At 39.4% G+C, this 15,296-nt stretch overlaps 1 protein-coding gene across 7 annotated transcripts in view; it reads right to left on the bottom strand.

Annotated features, from left to right (window-relative positions):
• The window catches only part of IQGAP2 (IQ motif containing GTPase activating protein 2), a 123,008-nt gene that overhangs the window by 42,929 nt on the left and 64,783 nt on the right, over positions 1–15,296 (bottom strand). For 2 of the 7 annotated variants that reach the window (XM_074532168.1, XM_074532164.1), the window contains exons 4-11: positions 14,623–14,700; positions 12,810–12,886; positions 8,208–8,275; positions 7,760–7,873; positions 3,337–3,518; positions 2,666–2,753; positions 1,943–2,106; positions 1,339–1,426 (exon numbers count right to left, since the gene is read on the bottom strand). In XM_074532168.1, the coding sequence (XP_074388269.1) occupies positions 1,339–1,426; positions 1,943–2,106; positions 2,666–2,753; positions 3,337–3,518; positions 7,760–7,873; positions 8,208–8,275; positions 12,810–12,886; positions 14,623–14,700 (859 nt within the window). The remainder of the gene's footprint in view (positions 1–1,338; positions 1,427–1,942; positions 2,107–2,665; positions 2,754–3,336; positions 3,519–7,759; positions 7,874–8,207; positions 8,276–12,809; positions 12,887–14,622; positions 14,701–15,296) is intronic. The other 5 variants (XM_074532170.1, XM_074532167.1, XM_074532169.1 and 2 more) reach the window with 3 other exon arrangements.

Consider the following 15,296-nt stretch of genomic DNA (forward strand, 5'->3'; position numbering starts at 1 on the left):
ATGGCTTTTCTGTGTACTGTTACCCAGGGAACATTTTTAGTTAGCACTGATTGCCCAAATCTGATACAAGATTTCTTGTACAGAGCATACCATCCACAGTTCATGCATACAGCAACACTCAGAGCTTATTATACAAAATAAAGTCTTTGAAAACCTTCTGGCCAGGCCCACCTAAAAAAGCCCCTCGCCTCTCGTGTAATTTTCTCTGAAGCATAGTCATATGGGGCCACGTTGTCCCTGAAGACTGTCTCTATTGGCTATTCCTAAAGTTAGAAACCAGGAAATGCTCTCAAAGCTACAGCATGCATTCATGCTTTTTTAAAGAAAAAAGTAAAGAGGAAAGGAGTCGAGGTCCACAAATGGACTAGACTAGTTCTGCACCCAATAACCAAGCTACTGACTTCTAGTTTTGAAACCCAGCATGTAAATTGCAAAACATATTTTACATTGCTCACAGTCCTATAATGAACGCCACTAATTTTTTTCTTCTTGAGCCAAACAGAAGAACTAAGTTACTCTCCAGATTGCTGTTAATGCTTTCCACACATCACATCATCATCTTCCCTTTATCAAGAGGTAACTCTTTCAGAAAAAGTACTCTTCACCATGGCTAATTAATCTGAAACAGGCTAACATTTAAGGTATAAAGTCAAATTTGTCTTCTATCTGAAGCTGATCTCAGAATATAGCCTTTAAGGTGCATCACAAAAGCAATCAGCCTGGATTTCAAAGCATTGAATACAGTACCAGAGACAAAACAGCCATGCCCAAATGCAGTATGAAATGACAGCAGATCAACCAAAGGTTAACTTCCTAGCAAAGAAGTTTCCAGTCAAAAGCAGCAACACATGCACTGCAAATTTAGATCCCCTTTAACTATATATTTTTTACTTCTGTTGTGTGGCATTCTTAACAGACTAAGAATAGGTTAGATTTAGATAACATGGGTCTAAAAGTGAGAACATTTTTTCCCTGCAATGTGAAAAATATTCCTCCATCTTAATTCTACAAGTATGGTCATTGCTCCCAAATGAGAATTAATACTGCACTGATAAATATTTGTTCAAGCCATCAAGTTTTCAGTTTGTTGCTGCTGTGATTGCCAGTAGCTCAAATCTCATCTCAGTAAGAGTTCATATATACTCAATAAGAGTACATCCAACAGAGCACAGATTGGTGACTTGGCAATTGTGACACTAAGAAGAAAGATTACGAGTGTAAAATGCAACGCATATGGTTTCAGTTTGAGAAACCTTATTTACATGCAAGAAATGGTGGACTCAATTATCGTAACATAATTAAATGGTGATGGTAAAGAGTATTAAAACAGTTACTCACTAAGCTTGTGAGCCTCAGCTTCCGCATTGGCAACACTAACTTCTTTCTGTATTTCACTTTTGTCGAGCATATTTGGAAAGCCTGCTATCTAACAGATCAGAAAAACAAGGTTTGATTATGCTTTTGTTTTATGGGAGATAAGGGATAAAGTCTGGTGACGGTACACTGGAATTTGATTGTACTATCACCTGTGCATCAAATACAAGGCTCAGTAAACACAGCATTAATCGTCTCCTGTGATTTTCATCTTACTTAAATTAATGGATTTTCTCCTTAAAACCTAATTGGCACTTTATTTTAATGTTAATGATTCAATATTACTTTTATTTGTACTCAAGTTATAACTCAATTTGGAAACAAAATATTAGGGCTGCATGTTATGCCTTAAATTTTCTTCTTATATCTTAGTAAATACTCAGAAGGATACCATGCTCTTTAGAGCAAATGCAGCTCTTTGGTGTTGATTAATACATCAATTATTCCCAAATCTTTATAAAACTTTTCATAAATGATGCAGAAAGGCCGAGTAAAGACAATTTCTCTCTGGATTAAAACCAGCTAAAAAAGTGCAAACTGACATGTAGTACCTGTTCAATTAGATTACCTGCATTTTCTGTTCTTTAGAATCACACAATTGCAATAGGTACCATGAGGAATTTTGCGGCAGAACTTCAAGTAGGCTCAGAGCAGGGTGGTTCAAGCCTGCCATCAGTGCCCCTTCATCTTGCCGGTCAATAGCCTCATTCACTTGGACTAAAGCTATGTGAACTGAAAGGAAAACAATGCCTATAAACAGCAAATACAGCTTTCCTAGGGAAAAGAAGTCCATTGCTGTCAGCATCTCATTTTTTGTAAAAGCCAGCTAGGGTGGCAATCTTTATCTAGCAGAGAATTACCTCTTTCATGTCCAATCCTACAAAGGGAGTTTGGCTCTGTGTGAGCCTGGGTGGAAGCAGTTCAACCACAGCTAAGCAAAAGTCTATGAATTAATTTTGGGTCTATATAGAAGAGGGGGTCAAAATTTACAGTATACTGCACACAAAAAGAACATAAAGAAACAGAGCAAGCAATAAATTATTTGATTCTGAACTGAGGAATCCTTACAGCAAAAACCACAAACAGAAATTAGCCCCTCCCCCCGCAAAGATTAGTAGAGAAGGAATAGCATGACAAAAACAGTTGTAGACAGATATTAGCCACTTGTGCATATTTTACAAGTTTCCAAAGAAATATTTTGTTTGTTCAGGTGGACTCTAGTTGTGTTCCGCTGGAATCTGGGAGATGACATATTTTGTGCACACTTCCACGAGGATCCAGAATAGCTTACTGTTTATTTTATTGATGTTGCCTTGAATCTCAGCTTGTGTCAGCAATTCCTCGTAGACATCTCTCTCTTCATCAGAAATTGTGCCATTCTAAGAAAACAAAATTGTTGCTAGTTCACACAAAACAGTTTGCAGAGAGAAAAGCTATTAGCCAAAGTCATTAAAACTGCATCAGCTGAAGCATTTGCTGAATGCATTTGTAAAGCAATTTGTTGACTAAGTGAACTGAGGAAATTGGCACTTTGTCATAGAGACCATTAGCTCTCAGGTAAAAGAACACAGCAAATAATTTCGCATTAAATATCTGTGGCAGAAGTTATTCTTTATACTCAAAGAAGGGTATTATTGTGTTTACAACTTTTTGAGCAGTAGATTTGTTTTTCCTAAAGCAATTAACAGAAGAAAACTAGGTTTTTTTACTATTTAGTCTTCTGGTATATTTAGCCTTTGGGCAAAGTTAAGCTGCATCATACTCACAGTAATCATATTCTTATAAAATTGGCTTTTAGCTTATTTCATTACCATTATTTCTCTTAGTTATCTTAAAAGTGGAGGTTTCTTCCCAATTGTAATAATTTTTAAAATTAAGTTAATTTTTAGAGCAATAATAATGCTATAGCATGACAAGAAACATGAAGAAACACATGTACTAGGAGTACAAATAAAACACCACTACCTTGAGTCTTGCATTTGATTCTTTCTTCCTTTTAGCATCAAAGAGCTCATTCTGATAGTCCTGCGCCAGTTCCTCATCCACGTTGAGCAACATTGCATTTGGATTCCTCAGGGTCACGATGGTTTGCTCGGCTATTCCCTTCTCCACAGCTTCGTTGATTGCTATTACAGCTGCATGCACTAAAATTGAAAGCACAGTCCTAAACTTCAGGAAGCAAAAAAAGTCAAAGCTGTCACTGTTTCTTCTGATTTATTTGAAAGGAGTGTTGGATTTATGTTCAATAATTTACAGATTTGAACATTCCACACCATTTTTCCTTTAGACTGCAGAGCTTTGTGTTTACTCAAAGGTGGCACATTGCTGTCTGTTCCATGTTCGCCCTTCCCCTGAACAGGGGGGTGCTGGTTTCATCCGGGGTAGAGGTAATTTTCCTCACAGTGGCTGCTATGGGGCAGTGTTTTGGATTTGTGCTGAACACAGAGCTGACAATACAGAGATGTTTTTGTTATTGCTGAGCAGGGCTTGCCCAGAGCCAAGGCCTTTTCTGCTTTTGGTGCAGCCACACTGGGGAGGGACTGGGGGTGCTTGGCAGGCTGGGAGGAGACAGAGCCAGGACAGGTGACCCAAACTGTCCAAAGGGATATTCCAGGGATATGTGACACCAAGCTCAGGGTATAAAGAGGGGAGGAGAAGGAAGAGGGAGACATTTGCAGTAATGGAGTGTGCCCTCCCAAGTCACTATCACATGTGATGAGGCCTGGCTCTCCTGGAGATGGCTGAACACCTGCCTGCTCATAGGAAGCACTGAATTAATTCTTTGGTTTGTTTTGTTTGTGTGTGTGGCCTTTGCATTTCCTGTCAAACTGTCTTTTTCTTAGCCCATGAGTTCTCCAGCTTTTACCCGTCTGATCTTAGTTGGGGAGTGAGTGAGGGACTGTGTGGGGCTTGGCTGCAGGCTGAGGTTAAACCATGATATGGTTAATATTTTACTGACAGAAAATAAAACATGATTGATATTTTATCATTCAAGTCATATTTTATTTAGAAGGTAATTACATGTAGGAATTGAAAATATTTTTATTTTTGGTAGTTTTTATCTTAAAGCTGTGTGGCTCCATATAAGAGTACTGTCTAAATATATTATATTTAAATAAATATATATTTATTTACTAAATATATATAAATAAATATACATAATAGAAATATATACTGAGTATATCTGAGAGATGCTGCGCAAGAATAAGGAAATTGAAGCTCCATTAAACTTATCCTCTGGAAAAACACATTTAAGACCCTTCCCCCACAGGCAAGATGCAGCCCTGCACATCACATTTGAGCCTCCCTGAGATGGATCTTTGCACATCAAGATCTCCATGACCCCCAGGCACATGAGACACTGATGTAATTGTCCCTCCTCCTGTCACCTGCAAAGCCACAAGACAGCAGAGCTCAAACAGAGGCAAAAAAACATCCAGAAGGCTTTTCAGGGTCCTCAAAACACAGGAAAAGAGAAAAGAGTGCCATAGGACTCATCACAGACACTGATCAGCTTAAATGTTAAGCCTTTCCTTTGAGAAATAAAAAACTTCATCTACTAAACAAATAGTTGACTCCAAGAATTTAAGTCACAAAATCTCACTCTTTTTCACACAGTAAATTTACGTGAGTGTACAAATTCAAAACCACTTATAGCTGAATTAGATGTAGATTTGTAGCTAACATACCCCTCCCAGTTAGTCCCTGAACAGATTTGGCCCTAAGATCAGTCTGTATGAAGGACTTGCACTAGAGCTGCACTTTATATCTGGGCCTTCATGCCACAAAGGGACCCCCAGTGCCTGTCTGGTGGCACATTAATCTCAAATATTTTACAGACTTTACTACACAAAATGTAAAATTTCTGAAAACTGTGTATCTAGATCATATCCCAAAGGAGGAACATTGCAGCTCCCTATTTATCAGCACAGCAGCTTGCCTAGGATTTACTTACATGCCACCAAGGAAATGTGTGAAGGGAAAATACAATGACTATCTTTCCTTACTTTGTCAATACTTACTTTCTACTTGGCCCTGCATTGTGCTGCTAAAGTGGAGAGAAGCATGCAGTAAAAAGAGCTTATTTGGATTAAGTTTAACTGTAGGTCTAAATATCTGAATCCAAAAGACTTTAATTTCTCTCACTTTATGAAGGAAAGCAGAGATGCTTCAAATTTGAGGTTTTAAGAAAAAAAAGACTGTACAACTTTAGGGAAGTCAGACAAAAGATCATATCACTGAACACTCAGCAGGGGCAAATGAAGGATGAAGTGAAGTTATACACCAGAGATGGCAGCTACTGGAACTTGCATAGCTGTTGGTGGATAATCCATTGCTTAGGGCTGACTTAGCAGCTAGTATGGTGGAGGAGATACAAGCAGAGAAGCACACTGGTTTCATTTGTCACTGAACTTTGTGAAAAGACAAAATTCACATTGAACAGGAGGAAAAGATTTTTCATCGGGGGGGGCAGTAATCGCTGGAACAGACTCCCCAGGGAAACGGTCACAGCATCAAACATGACAGAGTCCAAGGAGCATCCAGACAACGCTCTTAGTTGTATGGCTTAGTTTCAGGTAATCCTGTGCAGATCAGAAACTTGGACTCAATTGTCCACAGGAGTCCCTCCCTGCTTGAAGCATTCTGTGATTCTGTGTACATCCAAATCCACTCCAGAGACTAAGAAAACTGTCCTTAGACACATATATGACCCAAACATCAGTAACCTAAATGGAGCTAGCAAAAAACAGTCAAAAGATATGTTCAAGATTAGGAGAGAATCAAACAGATGTTGGTAGATGTGAACCACCTACCAGGAGAAACAATGAGAAGCCTGACTGGACTTGAAAGAGCAGGCTGGAAGCTTGGAATAAGAGAGAGGTTTCCTTGCAGAATGAGCTCTCTGTGAAAGCACCTCAACTTAGTCTTCCCATGATGATTTATACTATTGCTGGCAGCAGAGCAGGAATCATCAGCAGTTGTTCCACTTTTCTATCTCCTTTTGCATACTCCACTTAGGAAGAAGGACGGTAGACCCCTTCCTTTGGCAGGATCTCCATTATCCAGCCTCCCTAGTGTGTGAGGGTTCCCATAGCAGATGTTTCCTGTCATGGGGCAGAGCATGTTATCTACAGCACAATCCTTGCTCAGAGGGACAGAACCAGCCTCAGGAAACCCTGCTTTTCTAAGATTGAAAACACTTCACAAGTTCAAGGAAGCCCTCTACACTATAACAAGGCTTTCAGTGAAGGATGTTTCATCTTCAGGGGAGGAAGCCCTTTCATCTTCAGTGGAGGGAGTTCCCTGAAAAAGTGCTTGGTAGTCACTAAATATCTAAAAACTGCTAAAAAACTTCCGCCACTTTAAAAAGCAGCATTTTAATATCTAGCTTTGGTGAAGCATGCACACATTAAGCAGGTTCCAAAATATACAACACAGACAATGTGAGTCAACATCAAGTGTGTTTTAAGTTAGGCTCTGAAAATTTCAGCACACTAAGTAATATCATGAATCAGCTTGCCACTTTGCAGGGGTGAATAAAGCAGCAAAGATAACCCTTCTGTTCCTCAGTTTACTCTTCTGAAAAGACTAGGATCTTAAAATAACAAGAGCTCTAGTGTTGATTTAAGGGAATGCACTTGATTTCATATAATTTAAACTCAAGCAATTTGTTTTGGTAATGTATCACTTCGTTTCCCACACAAAAAAAAAAGTGATATAGAGAAAAACACCAAGACTTACACATGAATAGGCATGAGCAGCAGGAAAAAAATCTGTTTTTGAACGGAAGCTGCTCAAGATAGGCTCAAAAGAGCCCTAATTGTCCAGCAGAGCCTACCCTCCAGCAGGGTTCTGCCATGCAGTGGGTCACACCTCGTGGTCAGACAGACTGAGAGCTGCCCAGGGAGGCAAGTTCCAAACATACAACACCATATGTGAGAGAGTTCTCTGTCTGGAAAAGTGACTTGTCCTCACAGCAACCTGCTTGGGTGTTGTAGGAAAACTGCAAAAGGCAAAAAATAAAAAGAGGAGGCATAGAGAAGGCACCATGTTCATATGGTGCAGAGGCACTCACAGAGGCCGATTCATTATTCTAGAGGAGCACTACCTAGCAGAAAACATTAAACATAAAAAACAAAATCATCAAAATATTGCGAGAAATCTTTGCTTTTGGTTGCACTTCCTATGGGTCAATGGAGATACCAAAAAACGTCAGACTGCAAATTTTGAAGAGGCCTTGTAACAATGAAGCAATGTGGTAGTATAAACTTGTTTGCTTTCCTTTCTAGCTCTTAAGAGGTGGCAAATAAGTGAATGAGAGCACAGAAAATATGTTGTTAGCATTCTGTCAAAGCATTTGGTAGAGAACAGGAGTCACACTTACAGGCAGCTTCATCCACTGATAATTCACTGGCCAGAATCCCACCAATTTTACTGAAAGATGGCATCTGGATACCATATTTTTCTAGCTCCTTTCGCATGTTGCTGATTTCTTCCTCTATTCAGACCAAAAAACCAAAAAGGAAATATTGTCAGAACAGAAGCACGCCAATTTCACTGTGAATAACCATACCTAAAATAATGTTTCTGAAAGTGCTTCTGACCAGGGCTTCTGAGCAGTTTTCCTCCCCGTTTTGAAGGACTCTTAAAACATGACAAGTATTCAATGAAAACTCCCTCCCTCCTGTGCAGCCTCCTGCCTGTTTAATTTGTAACAGTGTTGGTAACAATGTTGTCAGAGGAGAGAGGCCATAATAGAAAATATGTACAATGTCAGCAGATTTTCAGTGTAAAAAAACATTTAATATATGATTAGATAAGCATTTTTTTACCTGTGAAGTCTACTTTTCCCAGAAGGTCCTGGATCTGTGGAGCTAGTCCTAGTTTGAAGAGATATAAACTGCAAAAAAGAAAATTAGGCTTTAAAGTTCTGCATGTAGTTGAGAAGCTTGCTTTTTGTACAAGAGAAAAGCACTTTTATGGAAGCTTGTCCTTTAACCCTTGACTTGAATGTGGCAATACAGGATATACAGTTTTCTTTATGCTGTATTTTTAAATCTTACAGAAAGAGAAATCTTTTATTTCCAAGAAGCACCTCTGAGAGAGAGGCACTGTCTGTGTATCTCAGGTCACAGGGGATGTATAAGCAAGAAGAAAGCCTCAGTGAAAGATAGGTAAAGATACACAAAAGCTAGTGCTGGGGGAAAATCAAGATCTGAAAGCATTTTAGCACAGCTTCTATCTTTGGATCTATGTTCTAGTTTAACTTGCATTAATTACATCCCTGTAATTACTAACAGAAGGAGACATAAATCACTGACACCTTCTTACGAAGGGTACAGGAACAATGACTTGTAAGTCCACCCAACACCATCCCAATATATTTGTGTCATTAGCTATTTTACTCTTGGAAAATGAAGAAACTTGATTTAATTTACTATCCAAGAATACTTTCAATTCAACATAGCATGAAAAATACCTTCACTCATTTCTAGAGCTCTGGGATGATATTGGAAATAAAACAGCTGAATACATACATATTTTGTCAGTAGCTTTGAAACACAAGGCATGTACTTATCTACATATGACCGATGTTTCTATAATTTTTCGGTGAAATTCAATAAACAAGTGAGTTAAGCAAGAAAGAATGAAAAAAGATAGGTTGTAAAAATCTATGTTACTTAAATAACATGTTCTTCCAAAAGGATTGTTTTTCACCTCTTTTGAAACTTACTTCACCCCAACATCATTCATTGCAAATGTGCTTTGTGTTTTAGGGGTTTTGTTTCTAGAGAAGCATATATTCCTTCTGTGTTTTGTTGTAGAGGGGATTTTTTGCTACTAGCAAATTATGGGATGACATTTCAAAGCACGTAGTTTGTAGCTGTTGTACTATGAAGGTAGGAGCACATGGAGTACTCATTTATCTTCCATGCTGCCACAGCTACTCCTCTGTCCTGCCCCCATCTGGATGAACACAACAAATGATCTCAGGTAGGTCAATCTGCCTTTACAGCTTCTCAAAACCATTGCTGATACCATTCTTATATTTCAAATCTGGCTAAAATGTAAATTAGCTGTTTTGGGGGGAAGAAAAAGCACATAGACTTTAGAAGGCTATAGTTAGGAACCAGGTTCCTCTGTTACCCAGGTCTGCCTTCCAGTCTTTCTGAGTGAAGAAAGATTTTGCTCCAAGTTTGAGACAGGGACACAATCCTGTCTGAAATGCTGGGTGTCATACAAACAAGTTATGGAAATCAGCAGTTGATGGTGCTGACTCTTTTTTGGGTCACCACAATAAAAAGATACAAGAAAAGAGTGCTATGAACATTAAAGAATATTTCTTTTGCTGTTCAGCACTTCCAGAAGGATGTTGAACCATGTGTGGTATTTCCTATACTCCTTTGTTTGGATAAACTTCTTAACCACCAGATGGTGCTGAAAATGTTCTTCAAGTCTTGCAGAGAACACAAAGACACTTCCCTGAATTAACCTATAATTTCACTTGAAACAGCTTGCTTAATGCTTTTGTTGTGTAACTTGAACCTCAGAAAACACACAAAGTCAAAAGCAGGGATCCCCGTGGTTAAGAAAACTGAATTCATCAAGAGCAAGGGGAAAACAAAGGAGAAAGAGGAGTTCCTAGGTGAAACTCCTTTCAATAGAAAGCATCACCCGCACAGAACTGCCTCTCATATCAGGCAGATGTTCCCAGGACTTGTTTTATGATTAGCCCATGTACAACCTGCTGTGAAAAATAGACATGAAAATAGCATGTTTTTTCTTTTACAGCACGCTTGTTATTCTGCTGCTTCCTAGGAAAACAATACTTTGAAGCAGTCCAGCTTCTAGAGAGTTAATTTCTGTACATATAGCACAGATCTTCTCACAAAGATAATTTGAAAACTAAATTTTTCAGTGAAAAAATATCACCAAGCACTGCTATTTGTGAAGAAGAATCACTTAGCATCTTAATTTAAATGAAGCTGTTCTTAACCTCATTTAGTGCACAAATAAACACAAGTCTGCTTTCAGCAAAAAAATGGTGCAAGAAATGGAATCTATGCCTTTGTATTTTTCAGGTCAGAAGCAGAAGTTCTAGTTCTACCACTAATTTTTCCTGGTCTTTAGCCCAGTCAATACTTCAAGTATTGATGTTTCAGTGAGAGAAAAGCATGAGCTTATTACATTCAACAGGAATATAATAAGAAATTGTTTGCTAAGTAGCTCCTTCCTGGCCAGAGCAGTGTTGTATTTGACAGGTCAAGTCATCCCACATGCTTTAAGTGCAATGGTCTTAATTTCAGTCTTGAATCAGGACATATCCTAAAACTATATTTAAACCATCATGCTTAGAGTACCCATCTATCTTCAGGCCTTCTAGCAGCAAAAGATCAGCAAAACAATAAACAGCCAATGACTTTCCTGCAAAATACTATTATTTCAGATGTCAAATATAGGTTTCGGATACAGCTCAGCATTCCACTGTGACAATCCACCTGGGAGCGCTGATGGCCAAGCAAAGCATGCTGCGCTTAATTCTATTCTTTCCCAAACAGCTTCCAATGTAGCTTGCGTGACATTGTGTGACTGAGATTGAAATTTGATTTGAAAGATTAAAGTGAAGGACTTCTGGCATGCATTTTACCATTTAAGGTATGGAAATAAAGCTCAATCATTGCTTCTTCTGTTCTTACATCCTGCACAGGATACAGGCACAGGGGCCTACAATCTCATGGGAAAGCATAATAAATAAAAGCATTCCAGGCCCATTCCCCTTCAGTATGGTATGACACATTTGATATAAAGTCCATTTCTGAAATAATAGCACTAAAAAAAAACCCAAAAACATAGTAAGTACATAGATACAGAGCTGGAGCTTTGTGTTGATATGCATCAAGAAAAAGTAATTTAAACAGGACAAACTTGGAAGTGAAAGCTGAGACAACAGACTAATTCTGGTACTGTATAAATCCTGGGGCATGCCAAGATGGAGAAAGGAAAATTTTTACCATAGATCAACCCACTGTAAACCTCAGTTCAGGATAAGAGGTATTGCCATTGCAATGATAAAGCAGATATTAAGAAAATATTTGATGGAGCTGTTGTTTACGCAGCATTCAAATCCAGAGTTAATAATGTCCTATATACATGAAAGAGCAAATATTAAAATTAAATGTGTTCTTGCACCTCCTGCAAAACATCTGAGGTGGCCCATAACACAGCTGGGGAGAGGGGGGCACACAGCCCCTGAGTCAGCCTGACCTGGCTCGGCTGTAGCCCCACATATTCTCTTTAGGAAATCACTTCAAGCTTGCACAAGACACCTGCAGTCAGAACAGACTGCACTACCAAGTTACAGGCAAGAACACCCTCAAACAGTCCTGGTACCAATTCCCAGTTAATAGTACACCAAGTACAATAATTTCAAGGGGCAACTCTCTTGTCAAAGATGGCAAAAATATACTGGGCTGTCAAGTATGAGCACCTGACAGGTTAAGCAAATACAGTGAGCATTACAGTAAACAGTAAGTCCTGTTTACTGGGAGTGAGTGCACATCCCAGACTGCAAGAGTGGGCACATCGTTTCAAGGATTAACCCTAAAGAAGCTTCAATAAAGCATGTATTGAATAGTTTCTGCCTTACAGCCCTGGAGCAGCTGATGTGCCTTTGAACAACATTAGAAACAGATAAAAAAGTTTGGAGTGCAAGTTAATTCTGTTCTTTAAAATATTAAAGTGCCCAAAATATTTGAACGGAAAGGTCTCTATGTGCAAGAAATTAACTAGAAAAGCCACAGGAGGGTGGAGCTGTCTGCCAAAACCACTGCCCCTCACACCAGAGACAGCACAGGGCAGATGTTTTTGTGCTAAACATAAAGAAAATCCTTAAGGCAGAGCACAAAAACACTTTAATCACTTCTTTCAATGGTGTAGTCAAGGCCCCTCTGACTTTACATTAAAAGTCAAGTTGCTCAGAATTTTGAAGTCTTTGAGAATGTATCATTTTTTACAGTAATTACCACAGAATACAATAATTAGTTGCTTCAGTTTTGGGACAGAAATATGTCAGTTCACCATTATTTTCACTCTGATCAGCATGTCTGCTCCATGGTTTTTCTAATGTTTTGCTACGTTTCTCTTAAGTTGTTTGATTTCTGTTGAAGTATGTGTTTTGAAATTGTATGTTAATTTTGCAAGGGGGTGTACTATTGAGAGAGGGATGTATGTGCTAAATTCAGTAGTCCTTAATTTCTGTTTTGAAAGTTATTTGTCCAATAGACCTGACAAAATTCAACTTTCGTCTCCAACTTCTAACTAATGGACTTGAAAAGTCAGACAGATTTTGATACACTGGTTATGCTGAAACCATTTCAAGACTGACACTCCAAACTTTGGCAGTTACTCTGACTTTTATAGGTGTCAGCAGTTACCTTAGAGCGTGAATGCAGTATATCATCCTAGGGATGTTTTTCCGATCATAGACATCCGTAGTCTCTGGATAAAAGATCTAAAAAGCAAAGAGCACACACTTAAAAGAGAAGAGTTATGACTGAGCAGAAACATTTACTCTGCAGAACCATACCTTAAATTTACAGAATGTCAGCTGTCACTTTTATACAGCCATGAGTCACATCTCTTCTGATGTTATTTTAACTTAATCAGTAGTTTTCATAAAGAGCAGCTAAATAAAGCATAAAAGCTACTCAATAAGAGGGGAAAAAAGGAAGATGAGCAGGCAGCATTTCAACAAGATTTTTAGAAAATGTTCTTTGGCATAAACCCAGCCAGTAGTGCTTGTTCTCTACAGACACGCAAAATCTGGAATGCAGTTACAATTTGCAAAGCCTCATTACAAACCAAACCTATCAAGTATGGTTTAAAAATGCATAATTCTAATTGCCAGCACCCTTAATTTTGTGAATACATCATTTGCAAAGGAAGATATTTAGAGAGAGGAATATTAAGCAATTTAGCCAAGAAGTCACATCATAAGTTCCAGTTCTGGTTCTACCACTAATTTGTTCCTGGCCTTGGTCCCAGTCACTAAACACTGTTTCTCCACAGAAATATAATAAAAAGACTTAGTTAACCGTGAGAGTTGGCAGCATGCTTCCAGCCCCGGCTGGTCACTCGGGGCTGCACTGTCCCATGGTTAATAGGACCAGACTGAGTAAGTCAGGAGCACAGTGCCCTCTTCATCATTTGCTCAAAACAGCTTTGTGAGGGAGAATTGGGAAAGCTTTTGGCCATGACCATGCTTTGCGATAGAAACACAGTCTTTCAGAGGAGAGTTGGCAGGGTGGAAATCAGCCAGTTGAACAGAGGGCTGAAGGACTCAACTGGAAAAAAACCACCTGACCTGGAAAGGGCAGGACACCTTCTCTGGCATTTCTGACAGCAGTCATGAGTGCCCTTTTTGTTATGGGCACCTGCAGAGAGCTTGCCTACAGTAGCTGACCCTTGGTCCATTCAGCCCTTCAAGGAGCTGCCTGAGCATCCCCAGTGTGCCTGAGCACAGAGCCTCAGGCAGCACTCAGGCTGTGGGCACCCAGGCACCCTGGGGCGGGGAACTGCTCACCTTGGCCTGTGTGTGGCTGCCAGAACGCACCAACAAGCAGCATAGGTGTTTGCACACAGCCCTTTCTTAAAGGATTTTCATCCAAAACAGACTCACTGGTGCCCAGAAACAGCAGCAGAGGGGGGAGATGACAAGTGAAGACCCGCAAAGAGGAAGGTAAATATAAGAGGTGACCCAAGAAAGCAGCTGGAGGAAGAAGAGCAGCAGCACAGTCACGCAGATGCACTGAAGGGTGCAAGAACAGTCTGGAAACAGGGTAGAAGCAGAGAAACTGGCACGTACAGTAAGAGGAGGAGGCAGCAAGAGGCACGAGGCGAAGAGGTAACCTAAAGGAAGCAAATATTTAAGTTTTCTGTTTTAAACCATGTTCCTTCTAGGCCCCCCCCAGAGACTGCATTAGCAGTAAGATATCAAGTGTTTAAGCTAGCTCAAGCACTGCTAGTGCCCCTGCCTCAGCCCACACACACTCAGCAGCAACAAAGCACTGACACTCCCACTGCTTTCCACATTACCTTTTCCTCAGATTTGTTTTTTGAATTACCCCTTCTCTATAGACTTACTATAAGGAACTGTTTATGCTCAGGCAAATGAAAGGGGATCTCAGTGAGCCAATGATTTGAGTCAATGATTTTTTTAAATTTCTTTGCTGAAATTTAAAGGCTTACCTTGGGCAGACCAATGGACTCCATTGCTCTTAACCACTGCACAGTGTTGTCAGTGTGTCGAAAATGAAGGCCAGATCTCTATTGGAAACATAGAAAATTACAAAAGTCACATTAAGAAAATTCTCTATTTATTGATCCTCCTGTTGTTTCCCAGTTTCATATCCTGAAGCCGAGTTCACAGAATTTTCCCTTATTTGAACCCAGAGACCAAAGTGTAACTGCTTCATTTTGCTAATGAAGCATCCTAACACATAAACAGCTCCACGCTGAGTTCAGCTCATTCCTTCATGTTACATAAGCCAGATTTGTACGCATCAGGGTGGACTGTGATTGAAGTAGAAATTTGTACAGTCCTTCAGTATTCTTTGGGAATAGAGGCTGGATGTCAAAGACAAGAAACCAAAACACACAAGTTGTAACACTGCTTAGCACTACCATGAAGAACAGATCAGGAAATGTTGAACGTCTTCAGTTCTACCTGAATACCTGACCTGACCCTCCCTAAAGCCTATACAAGCAGCATAGGAATACAGTGGGAATGTTTTCTTTATTTAATTTTCAATGTTAACTTTTAGGGTAAAGGGAAAAAGGAATCTCTCAAGTTTTTGAGATTTTCAAGAGAAATATTTAAATGTAACTGGAATTCTTAACAATGAATTTTTTCTGCCCCCTCT

This window comes from Zonotrichia albicollis, chromosome Z, assembly GCF_047830755.1.
Source record: "Zonotrichia albicollis isolate bZonAlb1 chromosome Z, bZonAlb1.hap1, whole genome shotgun sequence".
NCBI lineage: Eukaryota > Metazoa > Chordata > Aves > Passeriformes > Passerellidae > Zonotrichia > Zonotrichia albicollis.